Source organism: Rhinolophus sinicus, chromosome X (genome assembly GCF_036562045.2).
Source record: "Rhinolophus sinicus isolate RSC01 chromosome X, ASM3656204v1, whole genome shotgun sequence".
Classification (NCBI taxonomy): Eukaryota; Metazoa; Chordata; class Mammalia; order Chiroptera; family Rhinolophidae; genus Rhinolophus; species Rhinolophus sinicus.
The window spans coordinates 115,520,137-115,538,638 of NC_133768.1; the positions used below are offsets into that span (position 1 = coordinate 115,520,137).

Here is an 18,502-nt window from a genome sequence, read left to right on the forward strand (position 1 = left end):
ACTAAAAGAACTTCAGACTGAAAGCAAATGATACCAGACAGGAATTTGAATCTGCACAAAAAAAATAAAACAAAGAGTACCAATAAAGGTATTACATAGGTAATTCTAAAAGAGTTTAATTGCATATTTCTTTTCCTTTCTTCTCTTAACTGACTTAAAAAGCAATTGTATAAAATAATATGTATATAATCATATTGATGGGCCTATAACATATAGAAATGTAATATATTTGACAATAGCAGCACAAAGGAGGTGGCTGGGAGCAAAGTTATATTTGAGTAAGAAAATAACATCAAATGATAACATGAATCTACAGGAAGAAAAGATTAGAACCAGAAATGGTAAATAAGAACAAATTCTGTAAATACATATTTGAGTTCCTTTCATCTCAGTTTGTTTAAAGGACATAAAATATATAAAGTAATAATTGTAATAATGTATTTTTGGGCTGTTTATAATACACAATATATGATATATGTTGATTTAATATGCATAACAATAATAGTACAAAAAAGGAAAGAGAGAACAGAGCTATATATGAATAGTGTTTCTATTTCTCACTGGAATTAAGTTAATATAAATCTGAAGTAGATTCTGATAAGATGTTTATCATAAGCACTGGGGCAATAACTAAGAAAATAACTCAAAGTATAGTGAAATAATCATTAAAGGAATTAATATGCTACACCACCAAATATTCATATTCACCTAATGTAAAAGAAAGCAGTAAAAGAATAATGAGCAAAATGATATGACAGAAAACAAAAACTGAACTTGAAAACATAAAACCAGTCATATCAATAATAACATAATGAGAGTGGATTAAACAATCTAATCAAAAGGCAGAGATTGTCAGACTGAATAACAAAAACCAAGGTCTATGCTATCTCTAGAAGATACATAATGGATTCAAAGATACAAATAAGTCGAAAGTAAAGGGATGGAAAAAAGATCTACCTCTCAAACATCAACCATAAAAGAGCTGAAGTGACTATACAAACAAAATACACTTTAGATCACAAAATGTTACTATTAATAGAAATAAAAAGGAACATTTTATACAGATAAAAGAATCAACCCACCAGGAAGATATAACAATTATAAAATTATGCACCTAACAACACAGCCCCAAAATATTGAAGCAAACACTGACAGAAATGAAGGGAAAAATAGACAAATCAACAATAATATTTGGACACTTCAATACCCCACTTTCATAATGGTTAGAACAACTAGACACAACCAGATCAGGAAGGAAATACATATAAGACTCCAGCAATATTATAAACTAACTAGACCTAGCAGGCATCTAGAGAATACTCCAACCGACAACAGGATACACGTTCTTTTGAAGAGTACACGGATCATTCTCCAGGATAGACCATATGTTAGGTCATAAAACAGGCATCAATAAATTTAAAAGGATTGAAATAATACAAAGCATTTTTCCAACCACAATGCAGTTAAGTAGGAAATCAATAACAGAAACAAATTTTGGAAATTCACAAATCTGAGGAAATTAAACAACACTCCTAATTAAATGATGAGTCAAAGAAGAAATCACAAGAAAACTTTGAGATGAATAAAACAAAGATACGACATACCCAAACTTATGGGATGCAGCTAAAGGGTACTTAGAGGGAAATCTAGCTGTAAATGCCTATATTAGAAATGAAGAAAGATCTCAATAACCTAGTTTTATACTTTAAGACCTTGAAAAAAAGGAAAAGTAAAGTAAACCCAAAGCTAGCATGCAGAAAGAAATATTAAAGGTTAGAGTGGAAATTAATGAAATAGAGAATAAACAATAGAGAACATCAATGAAACCAAAATTTGGTCCTTTGAAGTGATCAACAAATACTAACAAACTTTTACATACGCTTTATAAGAAAAAAAGAAGATTCATATTACTAAAATTAGGAATGAAAGAGAAGGCATCACTACTAGTCTTTCAGAAGGAAAGGGTTATAAAGGAATACTGTAAACAATTGTATGCCAACAAATTAGATAACCTAGATGAAATGGGCAAGTTCTTAAAAAGACAAAAACTACCAAAACTTACTGAAGAAGAAATAGAAAATCTTTACAGACCTATAACAGGAGATTAAGTTAGTAGTTAGAAATTTCCCAGAAAGAAAAGCCCAGGCCTAGATGTCTTCACTAGTGAGTTCTACCAGACATTTAAAGAAGAAATAACACCAAATTTTCAGAAACTATTCCATAAAACAGAAGCAGAGGGAACACTCCCCAACTCATTATATGAGGCCAGTACTTCCCTGACACAAAAACCATACAAAGACATCCCAAGAAAAGAAAACTTCAGACCAGTATCTCATGAATATAGACTTGAGAATCTTCAACATAATACTGACAAACTGAATCCAACAGCATATAAAAAGAATGTGATACACCATGACCAAGTAAGGTCTATCTGGAAAAAAAAAAAAAAACGTAAGCCTTCTTTAACATCTAAATATTAATATATTATCATATCAGTAGAATAAAGGACAAGAACCACATGATTATCTCAATAGACACAGAAAAAAGCATTTGACAAAATCCAACATCCTTTAATGATAAAACACTCGAGAAACTAGGAATAGAGGGGAACTTTCTCATCTTGATGAAGGGCATTTATGAAAACCCTGCAACTAGCATCATACTTAGCGGTGAAAGGCAGAATACTTTTGCCCTAACATAAGGAACAAACAAGACAAGTGTATCCACTCTTGCCACTTCTATTCAACATTGTCCTGGAGGTTCTAGCCAGGGCTCTTAGACAAGAAAAATATGTATATAAAAGTCATCCAGATTGGAAAGGAAGAAGAAAAACTATCTCTGTTAGCAGATGACTTTATCTTGCATGTAGAAAATCTACTAAAAAACTATTACAACTAATACACAAGTTCAGCAAAGTTGCAGCATATAAGTTCAATGTATGAAAATCAGTTGTATTTCTATACACTAGCAACTAACAATTTGAAAGTGAAATTAAGAAGAAAACAATTTCATTTATAATAACATCAATAAGAATAAAACACTTAGGAATAAACATAACAAAACAAGTATAAGACTTGTACACTAAAAACTATAAAACATCATTGAATTAATTATCTAAATAAATGGAAAGATAACCCATGTTCATGGATCAGAAGACAATATTCTTAAGATGGAATACTCCCCAGATTGATGTACAGATTCAACACAATCCCAATCAAAATTCCACTTGGCTTATTTACAGAAATTGACATGCTGATCCTAAAATTCATATGGAAATGCAAGTGATCCAGAATAGTCATAGATCCAGAAAAAGTAATTTTGGAGATGTCACATCTATCACCTCACATAGTTACCCATTTTTTGTCAGTGTGTTGAGAACACTTAAGACATACTCAGCAAATTTCAAATATACAATATAGTATTATTCACTGTAGTCACTATGCTCTCCATAGATCCCCAAAACTTATTCATCTTACAACTGGAAGTTTATACCCTTTGACTAATGTTTCTCCATGTTCCCCAACCCCAAGTCCCTGGTAACTACTGTTCTACTCTGGTTCTATGAGTTCAACTGTTTTAGAGTCTCTCTATAAGTGAGATCATATGGTATTTGTCTTTCTCTGTCTGGTTTATTTCGCTTAGCATAATGACCTTCAGGTCCATCCGTGTTGTCGCAAATGGCAGGATTTCTTTCTTGTTAATGGCTGAATAATGTTCCATTGTGTATATATATCAAATTTTCTTTATCCATTTATCTGGTGACAAACATTTAAGTTGTTTCCATATCTTGGTTATTGTGAATAATGCTGCAATGAATATGGGACTGCAGTTATCTCTTAAAGATAATGATTTCGACCAGAGGGTAAGAGGGGAGGTAGAAGAGGGTAAGGGGGATCAAATATATGGTGATGGAAGAACTGACTCTGGGTGGTGAACACACAATGGGATTTATAGGTGATATATTGCAGAATTGTACACTTGAAACCTATGTAATTTTACTAACCATTGTCACCCCAATAAATTTTTTTTTTAAAAGATACTGATTTCATTTCCTTTGGCTATATACCCAATAGTGGGACTGCTAGATTGTACAGCAGTTCTATTTTTAATTTTTTGAGGAACCTGTTGTTTTCCATAAAGACTATGCCATCGAAAGACTCTTTAGTTACATTATAAGGCTTTATTTTAGCTAGCTGAATAGCAATTAAAAGTCTGGCTCTTTTCTTCTCAGGATCGAAAGAGGCAATATGAACTGCTCAAACTTGAAAGAAACTTCCAGAAACAGTCTAATGTGCTTAGACGTAAAACTGAGGAGGTAAGAAAATCCGATCTGCTAGGTCAAGTGTATTGCTTAGATGCTGGCAAAGTGGTATCTTTTAAAGGAGCTGGTGTCCTAAGAAACCTAGGATGCTAATCCTGACCAGCAATTCCTAAGTCTTGATCCCTGTTGACGTTTCATGAACTGTGAGCAGATAAAAACCTGATGAAAATGGTACTGTTTAAATAAGGATTTTCTTCTAATTGGGCTTGCTTCTTTCCAAAACAACACAGAGTACTGTTGGTATGTGACATTTCCAGACATTTTCAAGCCTGCACCTATATACGATGTCAGAGGGGTAGTAGACCTGGGTGGGGGGGTTATCACTTTGTGAGGGGTGAAAATGTCTAATCTCTATGTTGTTTTGTACACCTGAAACTAATTTTAAAAAACTTAAAAAAAATAAAATGAAGTAAAAAAGAAAGAAAAATAGGAAATGTGTGCCTCCTGGACTCAAATTGTTGACCAGTATCACATACGTGGAGACTTATAAACTTGATTCCTATAGGAACACACACCATAGAATTTTTTTGTTTTTCTAGTTTACTCATATGCTGGAAATTCGAATGTTCTTTTTACCCTTCAATTCAACATGACTGTGAGCCATTTTTATTTAGGCAGCAGCTGCCAACAAGCGTCTCAAGGATGCTCTCCAGAAACAGCGGGAGGTCACAGATAAGCGGAAAGAGACTCAGAGCCGTGGGATGGAAGGCACTGCTGCTCGAGTGAAGGTACGGACAGCTTGACCGGCCAGTTCTCTTGTGTATACTGGGGGTGGGAGAAAATGGAAGGTGCTTTTGTTTCATTTAGAGTTAATCACTGCAAAGCTAAAGGTCTGCCAGAATGCTTTATTTCCTGAGGATATGATATCGTTGAGTGGCTGTTAAATACCAAGAGTAGCGAACCCTTTCTATCCCTACTCCTCTTGAGTTGAGGGTCACTTAAGTTTTAAACAGTTTTATTGAGGTATAATTGACCTACAATAAATTGTGCATGTTTGATGTGTACAGTTTAATAAGTTTTGACACAGATATGTACCCATGAAATCATCACCACAATCAAGATAATGTCAATGTCCATCAGGACCCAAACTTTGTGTGTACCCCCTTGTAATCCCTCCCTCCTCTGGACCCCCATCTCCAGGTAACCATTAATCTGCCTTTTGTCATTACAGACTTATCTTCACTTTCTATAATTTTATAAAAATTGAATCATACAGGATTTCTTCTGGCTTTCATTCAGTTTAATTAGTTTGAGATTCATCCATGTGATCGTGTGTATCAATACTTCTTTTTACTGCTGAGTGGCATCCCACGGCATGGATGTACCACAGTTTTTTATTCATTCACTTGCTGATGGACATGTGTATTATTTCCAGTTTTTGACTATGACAAGTATCGTACTGAACATCATGTGCACACGTGTTTTTATTTCTTTGGGGTAGGAAACCTAGGAGTGGAATTGTTGGTTTATATAATAGGTATGTATTTTAACTTTGAAGCAACTGCAAAATTGTTTTCCAAAGTGGTCATACCGTTTTACATTCCTTTTAGCAATGCATGAGGGTTCCTGTTGCAGTGCATTCTCACCAATACTTAGTTTGAGTATCGTCAGTCTTTTAAATTTTAGCTATTCTAGTAGATAGGTAGTGGTACACCACTGTCATTTAACTTTGCATTTTCCTGGTGATTAATGGTGTTGAGCATCTTTTCATGTGCTTATTTGCCATATGTATGTTTTATGAAATATCCAAATCTTTTCCCCATTTTTAATTGGGCTGTCTTTTTTCTTATTTTTGAGTTAGTATTCTTTATATAGTCTAGACATATCCAACAAAGGACTTCTATGTCTTATAAATATTTCTCCCAGACCGTGGGTTGCCTTTTCATTTTGTGAAAGTGTTTTCTGAAAAACAAAGCTTTTTAATTTTGATGCCATCCAATGTATTGACATTTTCTTTTATACTTCAATGGTTTTTATGTCCTGCTGAAGAAATTTTTGCCAAACCCAAGGTCACTAAGATTTCCCTCTAAATTTTCTTCTAGAAGTTACATAATATTAAGCTTTATGTTTAGGTCTGTGATTCATTTTGACTTGATACCTTTGTGAAAATCGATTGTCCATAAGTCAATTTCTAGATTCTATTCCATTGATCTCTATGTCTATCCTTCTGGCAATACCAAAATGTTTTGATGATACTAGCTTTATAATACGTTCTGAAATCAGATAGTATAAATCCTCTAAAGTTGTTATTCATTTTCAAAGTTGTTTTGGGAAAACTAGGTCCTTTACAATTCCATATAAATTTTAGAATCAGCTTGCCAGTTTCTACAAAAATTCTGCTGGGAGTGTGATTAGGACTATATAGAATCTATAGATAAATTTGAGGAGAATTTACATCTTAACAATATTGGGTCTTTCAATCCATGAACATGGTACATCTCTCCATTTATTTGTCTTTTATTTCTCTCAGCAGTGTTTTTGTTTTCATTGTATCGGTGTTACAACATTTGTCGAATATATTCCTAAATATTTCATATTTTTATGATATTGGAAATCTGAGTTTCTTTAATTTCCATTTCCAACTGTTTGGACATACTTGCTGGTTCTTGTAGCTTTTTTTTGTAGAGTCCTTAGGATTTTTCACATATACGATCATGTCACCTGCAAATAGAGACAATTTTATTTATTCTTATCAGTTCTGTGTGCCTTTCTTTCTTTTAACTTTGTCTTGCCTTATTGCACTTGCCAATACCTACAGTAAAATATTGAATACAGTAGGTGAAGGAGACATCCTTGCTTTGTTTCACTCTTAGGAAGAAAGCATTCAATCTTTCACCATTAAGTATGTTAGTTGTAGGACAGTGGCAGTGGTGGTTATGATTCGGAGCCATTGAGACTCCTCTGCGGCAGCTGGTGACATAGGTGGCTTGCGTGGAGGCGAGCAGAGGTAGCCGGCATGCACCCGCGGCCCTGGCAGGTGTGTCAGGACACCCCGAGGCATCCTCCCACTCCTGCCACCCGGGAGCCTCGGTCCAGTCCCATCTGTCCTCCCGCATGCCCCTACCCCAACCCCTTGGTCTATACTGCTGCACCTCCTCCCTGGGCTTCAAACCCAGGCATCACCCTTCATAAGCGTGACCTGCCCTTCAGAGAGTCACATCTTAACTGAAGAAGACAAAGGCAAGAAAATGGGGCAAGAGGAAAAACAACCTAAAAAGCAGCTTTAAAAAGATGAAGAAGGCCAGAATGAAGAAACTAAGCCAAGAACCAGACAAGAAAGAGGGGAAGAAAGAAGTTGAGTCAGAAAGGGAAATTTTCACTGAAGCGGATGTAACTATCAAGAGAAAGGAGATGGTTGAGAAGGCGGAAAGAAGAGAAAAGGTGGAAGAAACTTTCAGACTGCTCCCAGAAGGAATATGCTGAAAGGCCAACATGAGAAAGAAGCAGCAGATAGAAAACGCAAACAAGAGGAACAAGTGGAAACTGAGCGGCAGAATCAAGATGCAGGAAAGAAGCCAGAAGTTAAGGAAGTGGAAGAAGAAACAAGAAACATCAATGGATTCTCGACTTCCAAGGATACACGGCGAAATAAAGACAAGACTTCAATCTAAATTGACAACCTTGATGCGAAGAGATATATCGAGGCCTTGGATGAACTTGTTTCACTTCAGGTCACAATGCAACAAGCTCAGAAATGATTACAACACTGAAAGAAATGACAGCGACTCAACGTGACTCTGATTATTATGGGAAAGTCTGCAGGGATGTACGAGGTGTGACAATTAAGTTCACAAACTTGCCACCATGTGCTTGCTTTGGCAGCACTGTACGTAGTGTGACAATTAAGTTTGCGAACTTGTTGCAATGATATTGCTAACCTTTTTAGATATCAGAGGGATTATTCATTATGAATTTGTACCAACTGGACAAACAGTTAACTAAGTTTACTATTTGGAAGTGCTGAAAAGGCTGCATGAAAAGGTTAGACGTGAGATTTTCACCAACGATTCGTGGCTCTTGCATCACGACAATGCACCAGTTCACATAGCACTATCGGTGAGGGTGTTTTTAGCCAGTAAACAAATAGCTGTATTGGGACACCCTCCCTACTCACCTGATCTGGCCCCCAGTGATTTCTTTCTTTACCCGAAGGTAAAGGAAATATTGAAAGGAAGACATTTGGATGCCATTCAGGACATCAAGGGTAATACGACGACAGCTCTGATGGCCATTCCAGAAAGAGTTCCAAAATTGCTTTGAAGGGTGGACTAGGCACTGGTGTCGGTGCATAGCTTCCTAAGGGGAGTCCTTCGAAGGTGACTGTAGTGATACTCAGTAATGAGGTCTGTAGCACTTTTTCTAGGATGAGTTCGCGAACTTAATGGTCAGACCTCATATGTATAACGGGTCTAAGAACGCGTTTTGGGTTGGTGAAGGAGATTCTGTAACCACGCAAGTGCTGAATAAATCCCTTGCAGAACAAAGGCAGCGCGGGGAAGCAAATAAAACCAAAGATCAAAGGAGGAAAGGGCCAGACAAGAAGCTGGAAAGGGAACAAACAGGTTCAAAGACTCTAAATGGGGGCTTGGACGCTCAAGAGGGCAATCAGCCACAACGTAATGAGACAGCACTGAAGAAAGGGAAGGCGAGGCCGGCAGTAAGGAAAAGCCAGCCGTGAGGAGAGAGACTGAAGTGTCTCTGAAGGAGCTCTCCGCTAGATAACTAGGTTGACATGCCTGGGATGTAGACATATGGTGATGGAAGGAGAACTGACTCTGGGTGGTGAGCCCACAATGTGAGATACAGATGATGGATTACAGAATTGTACACCTGAAACCTATGTAACTTTACCAACCATTGTCACCCCAATCAAAAATAAAATTCTTGAGAAGTTTCAAATGGTTTTGACTTAAGCTATTTAGACGTCTGAAAGTTTTAAATTTTTACAAGCATAGGTTTTGATGTTTAAAACTTGTTTTGAGGGAGAAAGTCCCTTTATCTTTGTTTAAAAGTAATTAAACATTGCTTAATTGTACTTGTGCAGTATTAACAGCTACGTTACACAGTGAGTGTGAGGGAAACTCCATTTAGGAAACGTTGAACTGCTTTTCCAGACATTGGTTGTAGTATACTTTCAGTTAGTGTGTGTGTGTGTGTGTGTGTTCATGCATAATTGACAGTAGAAAAAAGTTATATTTCTAACACTGCTACTTGTTTGAGTATAAACCTTTCCTCTTTTCCCAAATACCGTGGGTTTTGTGCATAGGTTTTTACAAATCTTGGACTTATCAGACCGTCTTTTGACTGTTTGTGGGCTTTGTGTGGTCTGCCTACCTTTCTGTATGACAACTAGATACCCAACCGACATTGAACCGACAATTCTACAAGGTACAAAACTCATGTGAACTTTTGAAGGTAATTTAATTTTATGGCTGGGCATTCAGTGAAGTCACATGACTTTCCTGCGGAGAGCAGAAGGGGTGCCCATAGGAATGAGTCTGGCTTTAGGGTTCAGGCATATAAGACCTTTACAGGCACTAGTAGCTGAAACTGAAAACTAAACAATGACAGTTTATTTTTGAGACACTTTTGAATGCTTTAAAAAGCCACGCTCACTAGGGAGGTCACAAAGTAGTGTCTTATAAATTGGAGAACAACCGTGATGCCCGTGCAGTAAAGAAAAGTAAATGCTATGTAAGGAAGCTGCTTGCCTATGCGAAAACACGCCTGTATCACAAGGGAGTTTTTATTTCTGTGTCACGCACGTGACAGGATTGCAAAACGTGGGAACACTGGTTGCTCTGAGGCAGCAGACAACGTAAAGGAGTACTTTTTGGCCATCTGTATATCCATGTATAGGACTAAATCAGGGTGAACCAAGGTCAGCACACAAAATTTAAGGGCCACTTAACAGAGCCACTTAGAGAGCATCTCTAAGATGTTTGGATCAGCTCAGTTGGTGGTTTTAAAACCGTGTTTCCCTGAAAATAAGACCTAGACGGACAACCAGCTCTAATGCGTCTTTTCGAGCAAAACTTAACATAAGACCCGGGCTTATTTTACTATAAGACTGGGTATAATATAATGTAATACTGGGTCTTATACAATATAATGTAATATAATATAAGAGTGGGTCTTATATTAATTTTTGCTCCAAAATACGCATTAGAGCTGATTGTCCGGCTAGGTCTTCTTTTCGGGGAAACAGGGTAATTAAAAGACACTTCTCATGTTTTGAATCTATGAAGATGGAAGAAAGGCTTCTAATACTTCAGTGTTTGCACATGGCATGCACTGTATGTTTTGACCTCTGGGATAATTGTTCTCATCCGCAGACAAAAAGTTTGAATCATTTCAATAGCTGGAGTTTTGCTTTTGAGAGCTCTTACAGTGGAACCTAGGACCCACTGTTTAGAGGGAACTCTTGCTATTATATGTTTGGTTATTAGTACAATTAAAATATGGACAGATTTATTCTAGGTAAGCCATAAGTGTCAACATGTAAACTTGTTCCGATTAAAGAATTTTTCTATCAAAATAAAGTATGTTAGCTGTAGGTTTATTGTATATGTTCTTTATCAGGTTGAACAACTTCCTGTCTATTTTTAGTCTGCTGGAAGTTTTTATCATGAATGGATGTTGGGTTTTTTTCAAAAGCTTTTTCTGAATCCTATTGAGATCATCTATGGTTTGTTTGTTTTCGCTCTGTGGGTATGGCAAATGACACTGATTTTTTTCCTGGTTTATTTTATTAAGGCATAACTGACATATAGTAAAATTTATCTTTTTTTAATTAAAGTTTATGTGACGTAAAGATGATGTATTACAGAATTGTACACCTGAAGCTTATGTAATTTTAAGAATTGTCACCCCAATAAACTTTAATTAAAAGATTTACCTTTTTTAGTGTACAGTTCTGCAAGTTTTTACAACATGTACAATTGTATAACCACCACCACAATCAAGATATAGAATAGTCCTATGATTCCCCCCAAATTCCCCTATGCCCCTTTGTAGTCAGCTCCTCCCACATCCTGGCCCTTGGCAAACATGGATCTGTCATGTGTCATCATTGTTTTCTCTTTGCATTGGTGTCATGTAAATGGAAACACAGTCTGGCTTCTTTCACTCAGCATAATGCATTTGAGATTCATGCATGTTGTTACCTGTAGCTTGTACCCCTTTTTTTTGGCTGAGTGGTATTCCATTGTACGGATGTCCCATAGTTTATCCATTCACCTTTCAAAGGATATCTTGGGGTTTTCTTCCCAGTGTTTGGTGATTATGAATAAAGCTTCTATTAAAACATTCACATACAGGTTTCTGTAAACGTAGGTAATCATTTCATTTGGGTAAGTACCTGGAAGCGGGTTTGCTGGGTCACATGGTAAGTATATGTTTCACTATGTAAGAAATTTCCAAATTGCGTATCTAGTTGTTCATTGCTGATACATAGAAATACAATTACTTTTTTTATATTAACTTTTATCTTCTGACTTTATTCGTCTAGTAGCTATTTTATAGATTCTTTGGGATTTTCTACATAGATAATCATGCCATCTGTAAATAGTGTTTTATTTCTTCCTTTCTAACCTGCATGTCTTTTATTTCTTTTACTTGCCCTACTTACTGCATTGACTAGGACCTTCTGGATGATGTTGAATAGGAGTGGTAGAAAACCACTCAGTCTGCCACCATTAAGTATGATGTTAGCTGGAGGTTTTTCATAGATGCCCTTTATCAGGTTGAGGAAGTTCTTATCTGGTCTTAGTTTGCTATAAGTTTTTATTCTGAGTGGATGTAAATTTTGTCAAATACTTTTTGTCTCTAGTTTGTTGATTTGGTGAATTACTATGATGTTCAAATATGGAACCAGCCTTGCATTCTTTGGATAAACTCCTCTTGGTTGTGATATATCATCCTTTTCATGTATTGTTGAATTCAACGACACGTGAAATTAAAATTTTATTAACCTAAAAATTTTGTGTAAAATTTTTGCATCTGTGTTCCTGACGGATATTGGTCTGTTGTTTTCTTAGATCGTCTTCATCTGGTTTTAGTATCAAGGTAATGCTGGCCTCTTAGAGTGAGCTGGGGAGTAGCCCTTCCTCTTCCACTGTCTGGAAGAGTTTGTATAGATTTAATATCATTTCTTCCTTAAAAGTTTGGTGCAGAGCAGCTGGGTGGCTCAGTTGGCTAGACTGCGAGCTTTTAACAACAAGGTTGGCCAGTTCAATTCCCACATGGGACGGTGGGCTGTGTCCCCTGCAACTAAAGATTGAAAAATGGCGACTGGACTTGGAGCTGAACTGCACCCTCCACAACTAGATTGAAGGACAACAACTTGACTTGGAGCTAATGGGCCCTGAAGAGACACACTGTTCCCCAATATTCCCCAGTAATTTTTTTTTTTAAGGTTTGGTGCAATTCACAAGTTAAGCCATCTAGGACTAAAGGGTTTTTTGTTCATTTTTGCTCTTTGTGGGGAGGGGTGTTAAATAAAATACAAATTTTTAAATAGATATAGAGTTGTTTAGATTATATATTTCTTCTTGAGTGAGCTTTGGTAGTTTTTGTCTTTCAGGGATCTTGTCTGTTACATCTAAGTTGTCAAATTTATTGGCATGAAGTTATTCATGACATTCCCTTATTATCCTTCTAATGTCTATAAAAGCTATACTAATGTTGTCTATCTCATTCCTGTTATTGATATTTTGTGTCTTTTCTCTCTTTTCCTGATCAGTTTGGCTAGAGGTTTATCAAAGAACCAGCTCATTCTTACAAATGGTAAATTTTATATTATGTATATCATACCATAATAAAAAAAATACCTAAAAACCCCAGCTCATTAATTTCCAGTCTTATCTCTATTATTTCCTTACTGCTTTGGGTTTAATTGGCTCTTATTTTTTTAGTTTCTTAAGGTAGAAGCTGAGGTCATTCACTTGAGTTCTTTATTCTTTTCTAATATAGGCATTTAATGCTATAGATTTCCCTTTACTCCTTTAACAACATCCCACAAATTGTGATCATTATGTTTTCATTTGCATTCAATTCAAAATACATTCTAATTTCCCTGTTGATTTCTTTTTTGACACATGGGTTATTTAGAAGTGTGTTATTTAGTTTCCAAATGTTGGAGGATTTTTTTCCAAGTATCTTTCTGTTACGATTTCTAATTTAATTCCATTGTGGTTAGAGAACATACTGTGTATGACTTGAATCCTTTTGAATTTATTGAGACTTATTATGGCCTAGAATATGGTCAGGCTTGGCAAATGTTCTATGTGTACTTGAGAAGAATGTCTATTGTGCTGCTGTTGGATGGTGTTCTATAAATGTCAACCATGTTGATTTCATTGATTGTGCTGTTCATTTCTACTGTATCCTTGCTGATTTTTACCGACTTGTTCTATCAATTATCGAGAGATGGGTATTGAAATCTCCAGCTTGGAATTATGGATTTGTCTTTTTGTCCTTGTACCTCTATCTGGTTTGCTCCATGTTTTTTGAAGCTTTGTTACCAGAGCCATAAACAATGAGGATTAATTGATCCCTTCCTTCTTATAAAATGATCTTTTTTATCCCTGGTCGTATTTTTTCTGAAATCTATTTTTTCTGCTAATAATGTGGCCCCTCCAACTTTTTCTCAACTAATATCAGCATGGTATATTTTTTTAATCCTTTTAGTATTAACCTATTTGTACCTTTGTTGGATTACTTTTAGCATGGTATGTCTTCATCAAAAATGAAAGTATTCTCAGGCATGGTTACTTTTTTGAAAACGGAATTTAGTTAATTTTGTTTGCTTAAAAATATTCCATTCATCTACTTTAAAGATTAAGAATGGATATCTATTTGTTAAATAGTGCACACAATCAAAATATGCTTCAATTCTATATTATAACTAGATAAGGACAAAGGTTAAGGAGAAAATGAAGAAGGTAAAGACAGGTTATATAGAATTCTCACTTCTAGTTACTTGGGCTCTGGTCCGAGTGAACTGAAGTCTGGAGCTAAATCTAACCCCCAGGCTAGAGGTTCCTCATCGCTAACCCAATGGCACCGATTTCTCTTCTAGAACTGGCTTGGAAATGAAATTGAGGTTATGGTCAGTACTGAGGAAGCCAGGCGCCATCTGAATGACCTTCTTGAAGATAGAAAGATCCTGGCTCAGGATCTGGCTCAACTTAAATTAAAAAGGGAGACTGGGGAGAACCCACCTCCTAAACTTCGGGTAAGTGCCCTTATGGAAATATGTGACCAAATATCAGACTGCAGTACCCAGGAACCCTCACGACTTTGGAGGATGACTTTCCTCATAGCATTTCACCCTCATTCCCACTATTCTTCTTTACAGAGGCGCACATTCTCACTTGCTGAACTGAATGGTCAAGTTTCCGAGTCAGAGGATTCCATTACAAAGCAGATTGAAAGTCTGGAGACTGAAATGGAACTCAGGTAATGGGTCCATCTCTAGGGCATCATGAAAATGTATGCTGGAATCAAAATAGAACCTATCAGTCCAGTGATTCAGAAGCTTTGTGATGGGGAGAAACAAGAAAAAGAGGCTATTTTTGGAAATACACAAGTTAGATACATTTTCTTGTTTAGTCCCTCCCTGTGAGGTATACCGGATGAGGTATGTACCATTCTTCTCACTCTGGCAATGTAAACTTAAGTTCAGAGATCCTAAGGTATACACTAAAGGCTCTATCGAGCTGGGAATTTGGGACCCGCTTCGTCTGCTCCAAAAACCAAGCTCATTATGCTGCGCCATAATTTTTTTTTATTAGTTTCAGGTGTACAAAGCAACGTAATAGACATTTAAACCCCTCATAAAGAGATAACACGCCCGTCGAGCTACTACCCCTCTGACATTGTATATAGCTGTTACAATACCATCGACTATCTTCCCTATGCTGTACTCCACATCCCGTGATTATATACCTATATGTGTAGTTATAGTTGACACTCAATATTATTCTACTTCAGCTTCAGGTGTATAGTGCATTGGTCAGGCATCTACACAGTCTATGTCGTGATCCCCCTGATAAGTCCAGTGCCCATGTGGCACCTTACATGACCTTTACAACATTGTTGATTATATTCCCCCTACTGTATTAATTACCAATTTGTATTTCTTAATGCCTTCACCTTTTTCACCCTGCCTCCAACCCCATTCCCATCTATCACCCTGATAGATCTAGTACCTATCTGGACCATACCTAGTGATTACAATATTATTGACTATATCCCTTATGCTATACCCGACATCCCCATGACTACTGTGTAACAACCAATTTGTACTTCTTAATCCCTTCCCCTTTTACCCATCCTTAACCCCCTCCCATCTTAAAGAAGTCCCTCTAAGATTCCTTGTAATACTGGTTTGGTGGTGATGAACTCCTTCAGCTTTTTCTTGTCTGGGAAGCTCCTTATCTGTCCTTCAATTCTAAATGACAGCCTTGCTGGGTAGAGCGATCTTGGTTGTATGTCATTGCTTTTCCTCACTTGGAATACTTCCTGCCACTCCTTTCTTGCCTGCAAAGTTTCTGTTGAGAAATCAGCTGCCAGTCTTATGGGGGCTCCCTTGTAGGAAACTAACTGCCATTCTTGCTGCTTTCAAGATTCCCTCTTTGTATTTAATCTTTGTCATTTTAATTATGATGTGTCTTAGTGTTGGCCTCTTTGGGTTTATCTTGTTTGGGACTCTGTGCTTCCTGGGCTTGTATGTCTATTTCCTTCACCAGGTTAGGGAAGTTTTCTGTCATTATTTCTTCAAATAGGTTTTCAATTCCTTGCTTTCACTCTTCTCCTTCTGGTACCTCTATAATGCAAATGTTGGTACACTTGATGTTGTCACAGAGGCCCATTAAACTCTCCTCAATTTTTTGAATTCTTTTTTTCTTTTTGCTGTTCTGGTTGGGTGTTTTCTGCTACCTTATCTACTGCTACATCACTGGTTGGATCCTCTGCTTCATCTAATCTACTGTTAATTCCCTGTAATATATTCTTCATTTCCATCATTGTATGCTTTATTTCTGACTTGTTCTTTTTTATGGTTTTCATCTCATTTTTATGCTTCCTATGCTCTCCCTGAAATCATTGAGCATTCTTCTAACCAGTGTTTGGAACTCTGTGTCTGACAGATTGCTTATCTCCATTTAACTTCGTCCTTTTTCTGGAGCTTTGTTCTGTTCTTTTATTTGGGACATGTTTCTTTGTCTTCCCATTTTGGTTGCCTCCCTGTGTTTGTTTCTATGTATTAGGTAGCGCTGCTATGTTTTCTGGTTTTAGTAGAGTGGCCTTATGTAGTAGGTGTGCTGTGGGCTTCAGTAGCATAGTCTTTCTGGTCACCTGAGTGACACGCTCCAGGTGTGTCCCTTGTGTGGGTTGTGTGTGCCCTCCTCTTGTAGTTGAGCCTTGGGTGATAACTGCATGTCAGTAGGAGGGACTGACCCTTGGGCTCACTGGTTGTGAGGACTGGCCATGACTACAGTGGAAGAGTTGTTGTGCAGGGGCTGACCCTGTGGAGCAGGATCTGCCTCAGCAGGACTCTGGTGCCTGCCCAATGTACCCTTGGGTGTGTCGTCCTTGGAGGCGGCTGGGTGATGCTCCAGCTCATGTTGAAGCTGGCCACCATGGGCACCAGCCCCAGGACCACCTTGGAAGGAATCTGCTGTAGGTCAAGTTCAGCCACAGCACGTGTCCCACCGTGAGCCACCTGGCAAGAGGCACAAAGAAATCCACAGATGTCTGCTGCCCGTGCTGTGCTTGGAAGCTCCTTGAGAGGCAAAGCCATGAACCAAGGTCGGCTGCCGCTGGTGCCAACTTAGGGCTGCTCAGCCAGAGGTACAGGACACACTCAAGCCGGATGCTGCTTGTCTGGGTTCCGCGAACCTTTGAGAGTCTAGGAAAGTATGCAGCTTGAGTCAAGGCAGGCGGTCTGCATGAAAAAGCCACTGGAAACGGCCTGGGTGTGCCCAAAAGTTGGGCAGGGCCAGGTCTCGAATGTCCAGTGCAAGGCAAATGAACAGCGGAGACCCGGAAATGGCAGCCACCTGTGTTCGCACGTCGGGAGGCAAGAGAGCTCAACAAAGAAACAGTGACCTCCACCAGCTTCCCCGAACAGTAGAAAGCCACCTCTCCAGCCCCCATCCTAAGCCAGACAACTCAGTTCCCCACCATTTATCCCTGCTGCCTTTCCAGCTGCTGCCCCAGTGCTGGAGCTCAGAGTGAGTGATTCTGTTGGTGGGTTAAGTCCGTGCGCGGTCCCTTTCAGAGTAACACCTGTGAGTGCAGCCGCACTCAGTCTCACTCACTCACAATGTCCTCTGGTTTTCACAACCAAAAATTATGGGGACTTCTTCCCCCCCCAGCACTGGAACCCTAGGCTGGGATGGAGCTTGGATCTCTTGCTCCTATAGGGGATGGGGGAGGAACCCCACAGCTGAAATACCACTCCTGATCTTTAATGGTCACACCCGGGTGTGGGACCAGCCTGTTCCGCATCTCTGCCCCTCCTACCAGTCTGTACATGGCTTCTTCTGCACGTCCTTAGTTGTAGGGCTTCTGTTCAGCTTGATTTTAGGCGATCCTCACTAATGGTTGTTTTGTAGATTAGTTGTAATTTTGATGTGGTTGTGAGAGAAGGTAAACACAGCGTTTACCTACTGTGCCATCTTGGTTGTCCTCTGCACCACAATTTTTGATGCAGTATTATCTCTGAAGTGTAGAACTGACCAAAAACAAACTTTAGAGGAACTCAAGAAATGATATCAGAAAAACAACAATGTAGAGGGAGGAGAACCTTGGCGATCATCAGCGAACTGCATTAAATATAACAAATAGGCAGTTATCCTGAGCAGTAAGTGAGATTGGTAATAAAGTATATAACACAGTGCCTGGCATTTTAGAAGCACTCAATGAGTGTTCTTTTCTTTCTGCCTTCCTGGCTGTGAGACCAGAAGTAATGCTACACAGCCTCTCTGATCACTGTTACTCTTTTCTAAGTATCTGAACTCTAAAAGGAACAGAACTTTGACAGAGATTTTAGTGTCTTAATATAATAGAATTTTATTGCCCAGAAGACCTTGGAGGTCATTTAATTTGTTTTTAGCAACACATACCATCTGTTAATCTTTGGATACATCTGTAAGTCCCTTAGCATTTGAGTTT

General features: G+C 38.0%; 1 protein-coding gene and 1 pseudogene across 6 annotated transcripts in view; both read left to right on the forward strand.

The window, feature by feature from the left end:
• The window catches only part of KIF4A (kinesin family member 4A), a 91,123-nt gene that overhangs the window by 56,781 nt on the left and 15,840 nt on the right, over positions 1 to 18,502 (forward strand). For all 6 annotated transcript variants that reach the window (XM_074323590.1, XM_019748006.2, XM_074323588.1 and 3 more), the window contains 4 exons: positions 4,232 to 4,315; positions 4,936 to 5,049; positions 14,403 to 14,558; positions 14,682 to 14,782. In XM_074323590.1, coding sequence (XP_074179691.1) covers positions 4,232 to 4,315; positions 4,936 to 5,049; positions 14,403 to 14,558; positions 14,682 to 14,782 — 455 coding nt within the window. The remainder of the gene's footprint in view (positions 1 to 4,231; positions 4,316 to 4,935; positions 5,050 to 14,402; positions 14,559 to 14,681; positions 14,783 to 18,502) is intronic.
• LOC109455949 (PC4 and SFRS1-interacting protein) lies at positions 7,278 to 9,043 on the forward strand (annotated as a pseudogene).